Below are 12,849 nucleotides of genomic sequence, written 5' to 3'. Positions count from 1 at the left end.
ACACACACACACACACACACACACACGCACACATGTATACATGAGAGTATACACACAATACAATAATAGAAGCTATAAGTCTGGAGCACATTATTTTCAAAGGATTGTTCTGCTTTGCAAACTTTAGCTCATTTGAAACTCATAAAGACTGTACAAAGTGGCATTTTAACTCTTTATTTTATAGGTGAAGAAACTGAGACTTAGAGAAATTAGGTTTTTTTGTTTTTTTTTTAAATTTTATTGGGGAACAGCCATCGTCAATAGTTACACATTACTTTCATGCTTCAATGGCATAATTGACTCTTTTAAGGAGGGAGCAGCTCACAGTGACCCATGCGGGGATCAAACCGGAAACTTGGTGTTATCAGCACCACACTCTAACCTATTATGGAGCTAACCAGTCAACTGAAATTAAGTATTTTAAATATTATTTAATACTATCAAGTATTGGCACTGGGGTTTGAAACTCAAAGCCTAAGGACTTCAAAGCCCAAGCTTTTCCCCACTGCGCTTCAAGAAGCCTCTGCTTCTTAAAAGGAGAGTCTTGCTCGTGGGCTAAGAGGGCAGGGGGAGAGCATCTGGTGTCCGGAAGGCATGGGGCAAAGTTGAACCTCACCTACTTTACACTCATACTATGTTTGTAAGGATAGTCACACATATTTCTCATTATCTAAAAGACAGCTTTTACTAACTCCTTTGATATCAAATAGTTCTATTAAATCCTGTGATTCTTAGAAGAGCCAGTGTCCTCTCCATGATGCCAAAAAGAAATGCCTTTCTCATAAATGTCAGCTCCACATAAGAAATGCAAAAATAGAGGACTGATGTTCTGGTAAAATATGTATTCATGCAGAAACACTTGTTGAGTTCCTGCTGGGAATGCAGAAATGAATAAGGTTTGATCTGTACTCTTAGGAAGTTACATGGATACACAGACCTCGCATGGTTTTTGCAGTTATTTGCAATGAATTTTGGAAAATATATTTTTCTATAATGCAGTCATTGAAGCAGAATTCTGACAATTTTCATGCCAACTCTTACTTCTCTCTTGGTCAAAATGAGGGTGTTAGATATTTATAATAGCAAAATATATAAATACAACCTAAATGTCCAAAACTGAGAAACTGGTTTAATAAGTTGTTATGACTATCCAATGGAATACTACATAAAGATGGTGTGTCAAAAATATATTTACATCATTGAGTAAAACAAAATCAATACATAGATATATGTACTACAGTTTCATTTTTGTGAGAAATAATAATGTATTTTTAATTTAATTATTATTAAATTAAAGAAGGATCTTTATTAAAATGCTCATAGCAGTTATCTCTTCGTGGTGGCATTATAGGAGATTTTTACTTTCTTTTGTGTGCTTATCTATATTTTTGACTTTAAAAAATGTTCATGTAATACTTATTTTCAGATTAAATTTCATAAAACTTGAATGCTGAACATAAATGTAAAATTCAACTCTTATTCTGAAACTCAGTTCAAGAAAGTGGAAAGGAGATAGTGTCTTCATTAAGAAAAAACATCACAGGAATAAGCACACGGCAAACGATAATAAGTGCTTGTTGAAGGCAAATCCTCATGATGGAAAAAACAAGAATTCAATCACTCCAGTTTGTGAAAAAAGCTATTACTATTTTTGTAAAGTTTCATGTCATTAAGGTAAAAAAATTATGGACGCAGAAGTTATGTTCTCTTATAAATAGTGGAGAGATACTTGGAAGTCTTTAAAATCAGGTAGACTTGGGTTCAAATACTGACAGTCCTTTATAGTTCTGTGAACTCAGACAAACCACTTAATATCATCTTCCCAAACTGTAAAATGGGGAAAAAGAGGCCCATGCTTGCTTAAACCCACTGGTTCACAGGATACATGGTAGCTATTACTGTTTTTGTTACAAATTTTGGACTTTATCACTCAATTGTCAAAACAACAGTGTTTTACATTAAATCATCACTGCATATGGGTTTACACATTAAATGGTGCGAAAGGCAGCCATTAAGTATTTGTATTATATGGAAATGGATTCTTTTAGTCATTTGATAAACATGTGATGAATGAGAACTTTACTTCAGCTCAGCAATAAAGAGGTGAAAGATTTAGTGACTTCCTTCATGGAGTTCAGAGTCAGGAGGAGGAGACAAAAAGTAAACAGACAGTTATCATTCGATAGCAACTGTTATGAAGTTTGGATGCACAGAACAGAGGAGCACTTGGGCGCATCACATGATGCCAAATGGGCATCATTTATTGTGCCCTCTATAGGTACGGTGTCTCCATGAGTGCAGTCCTGTGCCCGGGCCTCAGCCAGACGCAGTGGGGATGGAGATGGAGGTAGAGTAGGAGTTGGGCCCCCAGTGGGTGCAATGGTCTACTGGAGTCTTGAAGAATATGGAGATAAGCAAGTAAAGACAGCAGGAAAGAGTGTGCCAGGATGAGGAAGGGGCACAGGTAAGTGCAACCTGGGAAAATGTGGTCTGCCCTCTTCAAGGCTCCTTAGAGTTCAGTATGAGAGAAGGAAGCTACATGGGGAGGAGTAAACACCAAGGAAATACCGAACAGGACCTCCCATGCAAAGACACACGATTTGGAAGAGTTTTAATAAAATAGAACTGACAAAAATGAATCATATTGATTTGACTCATTAATTGGTCATTTGTATTTTAGAAAAGAAGATTATTAAATCCAGTTTCTTTTTTCTAATCAACTGTCTATTATTTACCAGACAGGATGTCAGAGAATTTAGTATTGCTGGTAGAAATATAATTAAATTTCCTAATTTGGGGGCAATTTAATTTGAAATTTAACATCACATTAAATGCAGCTATTTATCACTGCTGTCTTGTGTGTGTGTGTTTTTTTATTGTTGTTCAAGGATGAACAATTCTCACAAATATCACATTAAAATAATAAAAACATGCTGTTTTAATGCCTGGTCTTCAAAAGGGGAGGATTGTTAAATTAATACTCTACATGGCCCAAAATTCACTGCTGGGCTGAGATCAAAGAAGACCATGGACTTGGAAAGGCTTTAAGTCTCCAAAGCAATGGCTACTTCAACTATTTCTTTCATGAACCAGGACATCCTCAGTGTAAAATGAAAAGGACAAGTCAATAGATGCAACTGATTGTGTCCTCCGGGCACTTTCAAAGGCTTCTGATGGCTGGGGCAGCTTCAAAAGAAATAGGAGGCGCTGCAGGGATGCCCCCCCCCCCACCCCCGCGTCCTCTCCATGGCCTGACAAGGACAAGTCCTTTTCCCCTAAAGAAGGCACTGGGGAAAAGACTCCCTTTTTATTCCTTAATTATTCAGAGTGTTTGCCTTCAATCCCTCCTAAGGGCTAGCTCTTTTCTGGGAGCTGCCGACACAAAGATGAACACTTTACAACTCAAGTCACATGTCAAGACTCAGCTCCAATGTGGTTCTCTCACTGAGGTTCCCTGATCACCCCAGAGGTGACCTACCCAAGCTCTGAGCACCTCAGTCTCTTATTCATTGCTTTTTGTAGCTCTTAGCACAGGCAAATGCCAGAAAGTGAATTTGGAGGTGTGCATGTGGCTTTGCCATCTATTACTGTGTGGTTTACAAAAATCACTTTCCTTACTGGGTCTCAGTGTTTCTCATTCCCCAAATGGGGTTAATTATGTGGGGACGAACTCATTTTTTAAATTGCCATTTTTATGAATGTGGTAACTGAGATTCAGAGATGTTAAATAGTTTATCTAAAGCTACAAAGCTAATAATCAAAGTATTTCTAAAAATCTGTCTTGCATGTTTTCCATTATATCACAATTATCTCCAACCCTGAATCTGGGTGAGTTGTAGAAAAATCATATTTCAATACATACCTGCTTCGTGAATCTCTTCCTTCCCAGTATATGAGGAAAACACCTGCCTAGAAAACTTATACTGTTGTTCTCGGAAATTATTTTGTAAGTAGTCCATCAGCATGACGTAACCAGACTGTTGCATTGTAAGAACGTCACAAAAAACAGCCAACTGAAAAAAAGATCATTTAACATACAATGTAACATACCTGCTTCAAGGACATCGGTAAATGCTTTAGATATTCTGTGGTAAAGCTTAGAAAATCATTCTTTTTAGATTTCTTCCAATTACTTCATGTGTCTGAATTTCCAAGATTACCTGGCTTTCAGAGATGCTAACTGTATCTTTAAAAACAATCCAGTCAACAGAGTCTGTGCAGGGAGGGGACGTCAACGAGCCATTGTACGTGTAATACTTGTCAGTAGAGTTTGGCAGAAGGTTCAACAGTATGAACGGATCTAACACAGCCTGTTTCCCTACAAAGTAATAACATACATCTCAGCGGAATCCCAACTCTGGAAAGCTGTTCAAAACTATGAAACACAGACATATGCTTTATTATGTATTTAGTCAGAACTGAAATTTTAAGAACGTTTTAGATACATTTCAAAAACGGCATACTTCAAATTTTCTTTCATATGTCACTACATAATGTTAGATGCTTCGTCTTTACCTCAGCAAGATGCTAGAGAGATTACTTTACATATAAAAGATATTCAGAAATCATATGACCATTTCAATAAATACAGAAAAATCATTTGATGAGATTCAATATCAGTTCGTAGAAAACAAAAACAAAATCTTATTCTGATGATTATCTTCAAAAGCCCATAAATAAACTCAGATTTAAAGGTGTCTTGTTGAAAGGTTTTCCCCTAGAGATCAAGAATGAGACAAGGATCTCCTGCTATCACCATTTATATCATTGAACTGGAAGACCAGGCCAGTGCAATAAAGTAAGAATAAGAAAAAAAGTCATAAAGATGGATAGGAATAAATGATAACATCATATTTGGAAATAACATGATTGTGCACGTAAAATATTGAAAAAATGTACAGCCTATTAAAATTAATACGTGCATTTAGTAAAGTCACTACACACAAGACCAATATACAAGAATTTATTCTATTTCTATATAAAAATATCAAACAATAGAAAATGAAATTTAAAACAACTTAAAAAAGCAACAAAATATCAAATATCAGTAAATCTAACAAATGATGTATATAACATCTATATTTAAAAATACAAAACTTTCTTGAGAGAATTAGATAAAATCTTAAAATAAGGGGAAATACCATGTTTGTGGGTTTGAAGATTTAGTACTGTACAGATATTGATTTTCTCCAAATTAATTTATGGAGTCAATGAAATCTTAATCAATGTCCCAGGATGGTGTGCATGTTAACTAACATGGTGATTTTTAAATTTAATTGGAAATACAAAGAAAAGTTAAGACACTCTTGAACAATAACAAAGCTGGTGACCTTTTGCTACTAGATAGTAAGACTTATCATATAAAACTATAAAAATTATGATAGTGAAATCTTTATGGAAAAATAGAAATAGTGAACATGGAAGAGAAAGAGTCCAGATCCACACATATATAGTCATTCAATTCATGACAGAAAAAGTTCCTATGGAGTTGGAATGGACAGCAATTTCAACAAACAGTGCTGTATCAGTTGAGTATCTTTATGGAATAAAAGTGAACCTTGATTCCATACTTCACATCAAATCAGTTCTAAATAAATTGCACAAATTAGTTCTAAACAGACTATAGATCTAAATGCGAACAGAATAATAAAGCTTTTAGGACAAAACAGAGAAAGTTATCTTTGTAGCCTTATGGTATGTTGAGATTTCTGAAATAACATACAAACAGTATTATTCATAAAAGGAAAATGATAAATTTTAATATGTGATAACATCTACTAATCAATAGTCACTATTAAGAGTAAAAAGGCAAGACAAAGAGTAGAAAATAAATTCTGGATAATGTATATACATATATATCATATTTATTGGATTATATATATGAATTATATATAATACAATAACTATTGATTTAATTTTGCTAGATATACAAGTAGATATATAACTTGTACCTAGAATAGAGAATTACTACAAAAAAATTTGTAGAGCTTTCCTAAGTTGTTCCTTTAGCCCTAGAATCCTGAAACAATCCAATTTACCTTTCTCCTTGAATAACCTCATTTTGTTTTTGTGTCTTCCGATTAACACTTACCAATGACACTACATTGGTCAGTTAGCTATTTGTGTAAGCAGCAATCTGCTTACCAGCGAGACCTGTGTCTAACTCACTCTCCCATCCTCTTAACTACCTAGCCCTATTCATGTCCTCTGCTCCAGCTGGTAGATTTAGGCCAAAAGAAATCGTCCCCAAAGCCCAGTTAATCTGGTCTAAGTGAGGTGGCACAATGTAGAACAGCAGTTTCACCCCTTATGCAAATCATCTGGGGAGCTTTACAAAATACACCAATGTCGCAGACATCCCTGGTCCCCCAGACCATTTAAATTCAAATATCTAGTGGTAGGGCCTTGGCGTCTGCATTTTTCAAATATGCAGCCAGGGTTGAAAACCCAAGTAGAGTGAAGCCTTTGCAAAATTTTAGTCTTTATGAACCCCACCTTACTCGTTAGAAAATGAAATGACTGGACTACATGACCTAATAATAGTCTACTCTAGCTCTAAACTCTAAAAAGACTGACCTTATCCAGAAAGATTCAAAGAAAAAAAAATACATCCATTTAAAAGTTCAATCAATGAATGTTAATTTTTCTTCAATACAGAAACTTTTGAAGGAAGAATGCTTTTAATATAGTTATAGATAACTCCTTCTAGTCTGAATGTAAGACTCAGTGATAGAAATAAAAACCTATTTGACTGAATTGATAGTGTTGTGTATACGAGTATATCACCTAAATCTAGTTTTCATTCATTAGAAAATTCTAGCTCTGCTTGGTTTAATTAGTAACTTCTAAATAGATTAATTGGTAACTTCTAAAAAAGTATGTCTTCCTCTCCTCCAATGTCAAGATGAGATAATTAGAATTCAGACTCAGATTCAAATTCTCTGAAACTTGAGAAAAATGTTTATTTTTAACATGCAAATATTTTCCATTTTTAGTTTTGTTTTTAATTTAAAATCTTGTGATTAAACAATCTCCTTACTCATCCATGGACTACGATTTTTGCTTTTTCTGCTGAAGACACAATTTATCTGCAAACATTCTGTGGAAATGTGAATGTGGAGAATACTAATTAAGGAGTGAGCCAGAAACTGACTCACTGCTAAATTAGGCGTAAAATGAAATGACACCAGGGGAGCTAGAGACTAGGAAAGAAAAAATGAGAATAGGGATGATGAAATAAAAAACTTTCTTGAAATTGAAAAAGAAATTAAAGGGGAAAAAAGTTAAGAAGAGAAAGAATCAGAAGAAAGTTTTCGATTTTTCCTTTTTTCACTCCAATATGGAATCTGTTCTTCCTGTGTGAGTTTCAGGGACTCACATCTAGTCTCTCTTATGGACATGTTCACTATTCCGTACCTTAATTTTTTGTTATCTAGATACATGTCCAAGGTTTCTGTCTTGGGTATCACAAGACTTTTCAACTACAATAGTGCTAACTGGACTAAGGTGTGTGTGTGTGTGTGTGTGTGTGTGTGTGTGTGTGTGTGTGGCTTGCAAAAACATGTTTCATCTGTACCACCAGAGAGACTCATACCTGAGCCAACACTGCTCTATTTGTGATCAATTATTCATTCCTTCATTCAATCACTATTCATTTGAACATATGTATAGGTGAGGAACCAATCAATTAAATCCCCCTGGATTTGGGAGGTTGGAATCGGGAGGAGGGAAGATGAGGAGGTTGAAAACTAGGGAGATGAAGACCATAACAGGGCCAGCACTAAGGAGAGACCACAAGTGCTTAAAACCAACTCCTCCTATTACTTAGTACAATGAGACTTAAGATGGAGCTACCTCAAGGCACCTGTGAGGATTTTTCAATACAGAAATTCCTGGGCTGAGTTTGAGATTCAGAAAGCACCACAGGTTCTTCTAATGAAAATTCCCGTTTGACAGTCACTGACAATGTTATCTGAGGTGTGTCTCTTCCTTAAACTTAAAACATTTCACCTAACAGTTCTCTTTTTTGGTGGGGTTCTGCTTGGGGAGTATTAATTTACTACCTTTGTATGGCTGCCACTTCACCCACCCTCTGACTTTTCCTCTCCCCTTTGGGGGTCGAACAACCCTTTCACAGGGGTCGCCTATGACCCTCGGGAAACAAAAAGATGTTTATATTATGATTCACAACAGTAGCAAAATTCCAGTTATAGAGTAGCAACGAAAATAATTTTATGGTTGGGAGTCACCACAACATGAGGACCTGTATTAAGGGGTCGCGGCATTAGGAAGGTTGAGAACCGCTGCTCTAAAGGAAGAGAAGGAAAGGGAAATGGGTTTGCCTCCTGGAGAGGAAGATAGGAAACGAGCAACCGGCCCACATTATAATAAGATGGATTTTACGATCTGGGTGACGGTTGAAAAATGTTGTGTTTTGAATAACTCACGCTATATGGAGAACATGGAGCAGGATTTGGGAGTTTGGCTGCAGTTTCAGAGTCACTGTCTGAACACAAGCATTGCCTTCAATCCTCTAGGTTCCCAGCAGCAAAGCTGAGGCCAACACTGGGAAGATGTCAGTGTGCGAGGCACTGGGGGATTTTCTAGATTCTAAAAGAGATTTAATCCAAGAACTCTCAAAATGGAAACGCTTAACTTTAGGAGACTTAACTCATTTAGTTAACATGGATCATATCTAACAACCATTCAAATAATATCGACATGTGTTTCATGTGTGTTCTGAAACATACGTGTATAACTAATAGAAATCTCCACAAGCTTTGTGGACACATTAACATCTAAATTCTGGCTTTACCACTTACTGCACAGTCTTAGGTGTCCTTGTTGAATATATTGAAATATTAAGCTTCTAATGGGTGATTGAAAGGCATGGAGGATGTAATTTTTTTGGTAAAAGAGGAGGGGGGAAGTTGGTACACAAGTAGCAGGGCAGAGTGACAGAAGATAGATGGGTTAACATAGGGCAGGGTAGTGTGTGCTCCCAGCCAGCCCAAGAGACTATTAGTTCTGCTTTCAAGTGAAGAGCCAGGATGTAGACAGAATAATGCTGCCAGGGAGGCCATATTCTTGGGGAGGGTATTATGTGGCAAGCGGTGCTCTGGGAAGCACCTCTCTCAGTGGCTTGCAAACAGTAGATGTTAACAAGTAAGCTTTCATGAAGAACAGGAGCAAACTGTCTCCTAAGCTCATGTGAGCTCCCTCCTACAGATCCCCAGGAAACACTGAAGAGGTCTCAAGACCCGGGGGCCAAAGTGTCCCAGTGACACAAGCCAGGACTCCCAACCCAGTGTTGGCATCGCGCTTGTTCCCACAGACTGGTGCAAGGCCTGGGAATATTCAGAATTCATTTCTCACACAATTTTAAGTGTAGGAATTCATACTGGCTGCCTTCTTACAGTCTTAATAGAATCTACTTTCTGACTAAATGAGAAAAAAAATTAAGTATGGCTCATGGCATTCCATGTTGAATTTTGCAACCTGGATGGAGGGAGATAACAGCTTCATTTTGTGTTTGACTGCACCTTTCAAAGAAAAACAAACAAACAGCTGCACTGCAGGAGTTCATATATGCCTGACTCCTGAAAGTTTGGTCAGTTCAGGTCCTGACATGTAATTGACAAAGATAAATCAACCCTGGGCCAGGCTTCAGCTTTCAAGAAAAGGGTCTACATGCATTTCATTTCTGATTTCAAATTTTGCAGCTTCCCAGAGAGGAAAAATTATCATTTTAGTCATAATTCAGAACAGCATTAATTCCCTGTGCATGGGTGCTTAATAACAATAAAATAATAATAACAGGTTTGCTGTCCCTTGCCAATGTTGTCAAAAGCATTTGTGGTGACAAATTACAAGAGACCTGAAATGGCAGGGAAAACACTATCAGAGCATGTTGCATCTTCTTGTATGTAAACATCTACCTTCTTCCAAAAATCTTATCTTGTCTTGTTGGTAAAGCAAAGGACTTACCAAGAAAACCACCAGGGAATATATTTTAACTTGAGTTACATTTACCTTTCTACCTTAAAATAAGATTTGCATAATATTAACTGGTTTCAAGTTATAAATTAGAATCTTTTACGATTGTTCAATGCAGAGGCAGAACAGATAAATACACTTAAAATGCATGATGTGGTGAGGTTATTTTCAAGAATAAAATTAGAAAACTTCAACTTCCTGCTTACATGAACATTTAGTGATTTCTAGGTGACAAAAATTTATAAATTGTTCTTTAGTGAGAAATGTATAAACCATCAAGTGTGAGAACTGGTCCTTCCTTCTTTTGGAACAACTGGTTTTTGTAATAGTGTAAAAAATTCATATGCATCCAAGTAGAACCTGGAAGAGAGAGATTTCTCCAAATAACTTACCAAAACGACTAACATTCTCGACTCCATCAATAATTGCTTTGTAATTCAAATTTTCTTCTAAACCAACCTGTTGGAGAAGAATACAACATTCTAAAAATGGGATAAAAATATTTGGTTAACTGTTTAATAACATGAAAATATTAGTGATTTCCATTTCTTTTTTAAAAAAAATATATTTTTTAAATTGGGGAATTGGGGGATGGGAACAGTGCTGAGGAATTGGGGGAATGGGAATAGACAAGTTGTTTTTGTTCTTCAGCCTAGTTGTGGAGGATGTTGCTTCACTGGCCCATGTTGTTATTATCATTGCGCTCTTCCCAGGTGAGGCAGATCTGTCAACCGGCTTCTGGACGGCTGCTCATGTTGGCTGCTGGCTACACACGGTAGCCCATGGCAACCCACTGCAGCAGGGGCTGCAGCCTGCGCCTTCGCTGGCAACTCACTGCAGCCCAGCTCCAGGTTGAGCTGTTGTTCAGCATCTTAGCTGTAGAGGGCAGTGTCATTGGCCCTCATATATGGGATCCGAACCGGGGCCCTCTGGCATCCCAAGCCAGCTCTTAAACAACGGGCCACTCGGCCGGCCCAGTGAGTTCCATTTTAAGTATTCAAAAGTCAAGTCCTCCAAATGCACACTTTTTGTTTCACAGCAAGGTAAAAACAAAACAAAGAAAAACCTTTGAAATCTCTTAAATTTTCCACTGAGAAAAGTACATTTAAAAATGTTATGATTCAGTCACTACTATACCATCATGATGCTTTGCATAAACAAATCTGCGAATCTCAGCACTCAGAGCACCGTTAGCTCCCTCTGGGAGTGACTTACCGATAAATGAATACAGGGGCCCTTAAACATACCAGCCAAGGGGTTCTCTTTGAAAACGACCCGACCACCACTTATTAGCCTACTTGTGAGCTCTTCTATTTGGTACACAGTATGTTTTGAGATTTCACATCAATATCTCATGCATCAAAAAAGGAATTAGGTTAGTGTTACATCTATGTATAATGATTACCTCAAATAAAATGGACAAAGCTCTTAACTTCCCTTTTCCTTTAACTGCATCCTCAAAACTTGAAAATTGGTCCGCATTAAAGCAGTAGATTTGCATCTGTAAATGTAACAATGATGGTTTTATTATATATGAAGAGTTCACAAAAATCAGCTAAGAGACAATAACAGAATTTACCAATTCAATCAGTTCTCTCTGAAAAAGTCCATAAACTGGACAATTCTACCTTCTGTCTAGTCTCCGAATGCTTTATCAATTACATGTACATACAATGGCATTTACTATCATTTATCACCCTGCAATGAGGAAGTACAAAGTTAGATATAACTAGAACTGAAATCACCCCTTTGAGATTACCAGTCGGCACTGAAGTAATCATTTACTAGAGAAATTGTCAACTGTAATATATGATCAAATGTTATTTCAACTATTTTGCTGGAATTCTTTCAAATATGGTTGCATTGTTTCTTGACTGGACAAGCCTTGCTTGACCGTCTAAATTACTATTTTTGGACAGTATCGTCTTGTACTGTATTGATAGAGAAACTCTCAAGGACTCTGCTTCTACCTAACAAACATCAAAAGAGGTCCTTATTTTGTCTCCTCTCCTGCTGTGAGGCTATCTCTTGTTAAATTTTGACTCAGTCCATGTTTCTGTCGATAACAGCCTCAACTCTCATTTATAATTGGGTGCGCCTCGTGTCGTGGGCTTCAAAATCAGGCAAGTCAGCTAGTTGAGAAACGTCATTAAGGGAAGAGCAGAAAGGCTCTGAGAAGATTAATGTCTGAGAAACAGTGTGTGTGAAGCAGAGGGTGGCAGAGGCTGCTGCCTGGGGTGATCATTGGATCCCTCCAAAGACAGGATTTCTAAACTGACCCCTAAAGGATGAGCAGCTCAAAAGACGACAAGACAGACATGTGTTCAGGTCAGAGGGACCAGCTCTGGGAACAGCCAGTAGGCAAGACAATAGGAGAAACGTGGGAAATGAGAAGTGTTAATAGTTTGTTAGGATTTCAGCTGAGCAAATGGGAGAGAAGATGGAAGAGATGAAGCCGGAGGGGCAGGCAGAGCCCACACCAGGCAGGTTTGGGAGGCGTCCCTGCCTGCAGTTTGGTCTCCGGAGTTATGGCAATGGCAGGTCTTGATGCATTTCAGCTAATGGGGTGGAGAGGGGGCATGGCTGGGGGCAGGGGTAGTGAGGAAAGACGCAGGCTGGACAGTAAAAGGCCAGTTCAGGAACATGTAATAATCAGAGAAAGAGACAAAGGTGGCGTGAACTTTTTCCTGACCTCCCAGATTATTTAGGGACAGAATTTAGACTTGACTGTAGAATGTGGGAGACCAGGAAAAAAAGGGCAAGTGAAGGTTGCCCCTCAATTTCCCAGCTTGCATAACAACATGGAGGGAGTTTAAAACAAACAAACAAACAAACAAACAAACAAACAAACAA

At 37.5% G+C, this 12,849-nt stretch overlaps 1 protein-coding gene across 1 annotated transcript in view; it reads right to left on the bottom strand.

Annotated features, from left to right (window-relative positions):
• PTPRZ1 (protein tyrosine phosphatase receptor type Z1) overlaps positions 1-12,849 on the bottom strand; it is a 190,490-nt gene that overhangs the window by 78,257 nt on the left and 99,384 nt on the right. Inside the window, exons 4-7 of the mRNA XM_019623701.1 lie at positions 11,402-11,497; positions 10,389-10,455; positions 4,161-4,318; positions 3,863-4,013 (exon numbers count right to left, since the gene is read on the bottom strand). Coding sequence (XP_019479246.1) covers positions 3,863-4,013; positions 4,161-4,318; positions 10,389-10,455; positions 11,402-11,497 — 472 coding nt within the window. The remainder of the gene's footprint in view (positions 1-3,862; positions 4,014-4,160; positions 4,319-10,388; positions 10,456-11,401; positions 11,498-12,849) is intronic.

This window comes from Hipposideros armiger, unplaced genomic scaffold (assembly GCF_001890085.2).
Source record: "Hipposideros armiger isolate ML-2016 unplaced genomic scaffold, ASM189008v1 scaffold_559, whole genome shotgun sequence".
NCBI classification, from domain to species: domain Eukaryota; kingdom Metazoa; phylum Chordata; class Mammalia; order Chiroptera; family Hipposideridae; genus Hipposideros; species Hipposideros armiger.
The sequence above is the reverse complement of the archived record's forward strand: the minus strand, read 5'-3'. Positions and strand labels throughout refer to the sequence as shown.